The following is a 4,846-nucleotide window of genomic DNA, read 5'->3' as shown; positions in this document are numbered from 1 at the left end:
AAAGAACTTATCAATCTCTTCTTCTGTTTCCGTATCACTTGGCCCACTATCATATGCAGATTTCTCTGACCTTCCTACAACCTCACCCATATATAATTGATCTTCAATTATCTTGTATTCATCCACCATCAACTCTAAAGCTGTTTTCACCATTTTTTCCAAATTTTTTGCCTCATCTTCATCATAATAAATGGTATACTTAGCTTTCAAGTACTTTAATTTGCACCTAGCTTTCAAGTACTTTAAATCTAGTATTATAGTATGTATACTGGATTACTAGTATCAATATACTATGTAACATATTAATATATATAACTTATATTTTTTATAGAGTATAAAATATATTATAATATTATAGTTATTTTTAATATGTATTATTTTTTTATTTCGATAATAATTGCTTGAATTATATAAATGATAAATATAAAATAATTTTTTATAGAGTATAAAGTATTCTATAATATTATAGTTGTTTTTAATATGTATTATTTATATAATATAAATAATTATTAATAAATATATGTAAAAAATTCGGTCCTACGATTTGATCCGGATCAGTACAAGACGGATCGGTTCTGGTACAGTTATGGTACGGTTTTTACTAAAAAACCAGTACCATACCGTAATAATAAAAAAATTCGGATCGGTTCAATTCAGTTATAAAAATTTTCGGTTATTTCAGTTCTGGTATTTTTCGGTACGGTTATTCGGTTCGGGCGGGAATCACCGAGATCCATGCTCAGCCCAATATAGAGGTGATTAAAACACTATACAACTCCCTTCTACTTTCAAAAGGGTCTAAGTAATTTAGAAGGCTACTTAACTTTCTAGATATATTACGTCTATTAATTTACAATTTTAAAGGATTATTTCAGTTATAATACTAAATAGATATTATCAAACTGATGGGATGTGTATATTTAGTACAATTGCTTCAAAGATGACACTTTTCAGATCATGGATGTCATTCGTATATCAGAATCTCTGTTATACTCCTTTTATTGATCAGATGCAAGGGTGTATCTCAGGTGTTAAATCAGATCAATCCCCATGTATCTGATAGGCAATTAATAAATTTCAGATGCGTGATAATTACTGTCATAAACAGTACCATAATATCAAAGCTCCAGATGAAAAGATCCTATGGTAGTTATACCTTTATCCTGTTGTCATAATCAAGAGTGATTAGCCATTTCCTTCTTGATAATTTAGTATCATGTTGTTCCCTCGATTCATTGTCTCCTTGTTACTCGAGAAACTCAATTTTCTTAAGGTCAATGGTATCTCCTTTATGATGAAGTTAAAGATCCTTTCTGATAAAATTCTTCTTACGGTCAATTATTTACATATAAAGAATTAATGCTGCTGTTTGGAAACAGCCAAGGACAAGCAAGATCTACCCATCAGTTGATGAAATTTTTTGCACTGAAATATAGCATCAAAATGAATTATAAATAAGGAAAATGTTCTCAATATGAGTATATTCATTTGCTTTGTGTATATATATCTACAATTTGATTGAAAACTGTATGTTACAAAATTGTGTTGGAGTTTGATGGAAGCAACCCCTAATGATTCAGAATGTTGAGAAGAGACACTCTAATTTTCACCAATCTCCTATAGACACACTCCAACTCTTCCTCTGCTTCTTGAAGGCTCAATTCCATTGCCTTCACTCCTTTCAAAGCATTTTGCACTTGATTGATGTCTTCGCTGGATTTCAAGACCAGCAAACCAGCGTCAATCTTCTCTATTTCATTGGCTTCAACTTCCTCCTTAGATGATACATGCTTTGATTGAAAAAAGCTTGGGACAATAGAGAACTTTGATTTTTCCTTTGGCAGAGAAATGAAAGCTAAGATGGATTCAAACAAAACCGCACTAATTTCCTCAACACCTTTCAGCATGTCAACAACATCGGAGTTATTGGCCGAGGCAGTTGTTCTACTATTCTTCTCCTGTTTCTTCAGATTTCTAAGATACCTATATATGACTTTTTTCAATTTCTTTCTAGTAACCATGTACGTGTCAACTTCATTGAAGACAGATTCTCCAGTTTTTCTTCTCCGGAGAGATGCTTCAAGCCCCTGCATACATCCCCTCATCTGTGAGAAAAAATCTCTTATGGTGCTACACATATCCAACAGGCCCAAGGAGCCATTCAATGCCTCTTCTACAGATTGGTTTTGCTTCTCCTGGGAGAGAGTTTTTTGGGTGAGTGATAGTTGAAGAAAGTCATTAAAACACTCGTACAGCTCTTTCAGGCCAGCCAATTTGTGGCCTAATGATGATGATTGTGATGCCTTTAACTTGTCAAGTTGCTCCACTACACTTACAGTTAGAGGATGAGATCTAGAGGGCAAACTGATTGAACGGATATGAAAAGAAGCCATTTTTTCTTTTCTCTTTCTGCAAAGGAGGTCTTGTTGTTGAGGCCACCCCATTGTACCTCTTATAGACAGAAACAATAATAGGCATTGGCAATCGATCCCTTCCTTCTATATTAGCTGTCATGTTTCAAATTTTATGATAGATCCACCAATTTCTCATCTTTGTCATCTTGCTATCAAGAGTAATCCTTTTAAGAAATTGCTTATGGATTATAAAATTGTCAAACTCAATACCTTGCTTCCATGACTCCCGGACAGTGAAATCGGCATCAAATTGCACAGCGTGGGAATTAGAATCTGTGCATGTTACCATAGTGTGTGTTTCCTTCTTGGTTTTCAAGATGAATGCATGCAGGAGACAATAAGTGACTTTTAAAAGGATTAAATATATACATCCACGAGCAGAATATAATGCTGCCATATTACTAAATAGTAAATTAACATGTACATAAAGAGTCATGTGCCAAATTGCTATACAAAAGAAGAAAAAAAAGATCATTTATGAGCTGGTTCTTGTTGTGTCTGGCAAACAGACCAGCATTTTCATTCGTGGGTGTATATTATTCTATCAGAGTCGATGCTTATGCGTTCATCATGCAAATGAAGTAGGGACCGAGTGGACAACTATGTCAGAGACATTAAAAGAGTTGCTGATTTTGGAGATGATAAAATAGTGATTACATTAAGAAATCAATATTCAAAAATATACTTGTTGATGGTGGATATATATATACCAAATCATTGAGCACGGTGCGCCATTGATGAAATGCAGCAATACAATAATCGCAACATGAGAATATTGAGAAATTGTCGGGACTGTCCAACAAAACTCAGAACATGACAGCTAATGTAGATAAAGAAAAATGGTATTCTTTATGTTCTAGTACTCTTCTATAAATATATAGAGAGAGTTGCAAATGAGCAGCTTGTCATCTTTGTTCAGTCAACCTCTACATCTCATCCTCTAATTTTAAGTGTTAAAGGAGCAACTAAAATAGTTGAAGAAATCAGAATCTTGATTGGGAGGTCATAAATTGGGCCTAAAAGATCTGTATGACTGCATAGATATTTTGCTTCAGTTGTCAGTTACTCAGCAAACCCTCTTCCTTGAGAGGCGATGCTCATATGTAGAGAAGGCATTGGATGGATCCCTCAGGTTATTGGATATTTGTGGCACCACAAGAGATTTTTTTTCGCAGATGAAAGAATCCATATAGGAACTTGAATTGTCTTTTCGAACAAGAAGTGGGGACTTAAGCTTGACAAGTGAACTATCACCATAGTATCTAGAAAATATTGGAGTAAAATGATGTGAATTTTGAAGGAACAGGAGAATAGCATAGCGGGCAGCTTTGGGCTCTAGTTCAGATTTGATAATTCATTTCTCAGCCAAAGGAAAAATTATGGCCCTCTAATGATGCTTGGTCTATCTAAAACATATTGCAAGGCAAGCACATATCATGTGAAGGGGATGTTGAGAGCAATGAAGTAGAAAATATTGATGTTCAATTGTTTACTCAGAACTCAAGTAAAGACATCAATCCAGTAGAAGTCAAAAATGTTATGAACGGATTAGAGGCATTGGAGTCAAGCCTGAAGCAGAAGAAGAATTAAAATTTGTTTATAGGTGACTAATGAAAACCAGAATTTCCCATCTCAACATTCTAAACCACTAATGGAGTTACTTCACGAACAATTTTGTATCTGAAGATTTTGTTCCAAATTGTATGTGTACAAAATTCAGCATTCAAGTAAAAGACAAGTCATTAATATACTTTCACTCGGAAACTTCTCAGAATTTGCTGTCCGTCTTCTTTCCGTCAAAGATGTTTCGAACAATTAAATTAACATGTGTATAGTTTCTTCCCCATGAGGCAACATATTTAGTTTAAAGATTCTGAAAAACAAGTCACAAATTTTTCACTGTTGTTTCAAACTTTTCTGTTTCTTTAATTCTTGCAGAAAAATTAACAATGAGACTCTTTAAGCAACTCTCAGTGGAATTCCTGCTGGTGGCCGGAATAAGTATAATCTTAACATCCCTGGTTTTTATTGAAATTAGAAAGAGTCACCATGCATGCTGTCGAGTGGCCTGATGGGAATCAGTATAAATAAGATCAATAAATCATTAATGAAATTTACAATATGTAGTCTTGCAGGTGACCTGATCACTTCTTCAGGTGTTAAATCAGATCAAACCTCAGGAATCTGATAGGCAAATAAAGAAATTTCTGATATTGATTATAGCATTGTCACAAACAATACAATACTGTCAATGCTCCTGAACAGAATGCTCCTATTTAATGTAATTGTTGTTTATGATAATCAAAAGTGATTGTTGTTTCCTTCATGCTAATTTCATATGTCCGACTGCTCGAGAAACTTGATTTGCTGGAGTCTTACCCGTTAATGAAATCTTTTGCAGGGAATGAGTGAAATAAAACATCAAAATAAAC

The 4,846-nt window shown here is 34.0% G+C and overlaps 1 protein-coding gene across 1 annotated transcript; it reads right to left on the bottom strand.

The window, feature by feature from the left end:
* Positions 1 to 1,499: 1,499 nt before the first annotated feature.
* Positions 1,500 to 2,426, bottom strand: LOC8289476. Its single transcript, XM_002523584.3, has one exon. The coding sequence runs from the start codon at positions 2,391 to 2,393 to the stop codon at positions 1,569 to 1,571; it is 825 nt and encodes a 274-aa protein (XP_002523630.2). The 5' UTR covers positions 2,394 to 2,426; the 3' UTR covers positions 1,500 to 1,568.
* Positions 2,427 to 4,846: the final 2,420 nt, after the last annotated feature.

Source organism: Ricinus communis, chromosome 7, assembly GCF_019578655.1.
Source record: "Ricinus communis isolate WT05 ecotype wild-type chromosome 7, ASM1957865v1, whole genome shotgun sequence".
Lineage (NCBI taxonomy): Eukaryota > Viridiplantae > Streptophyta > Magnoliopsida > Malpighiales > Euphorbiaceae > Ricinus > Ricinus communis.
The sequence above is the reverse complement of the archived record's forward strand: the minus strand, read 5'-3'. Positions and strand labels throughout refer to the sequence as shown.

What these genes read in the sequence shown, in the direction of transcription:
- LOC8289476 (XM_002523584.3), bottom strand. Translation starts at nt 2,393, where the DNA reads ATGGCTTCTTTTCATATCCGTTCAATCAGTTTGCCCTCTAGATCTCAT.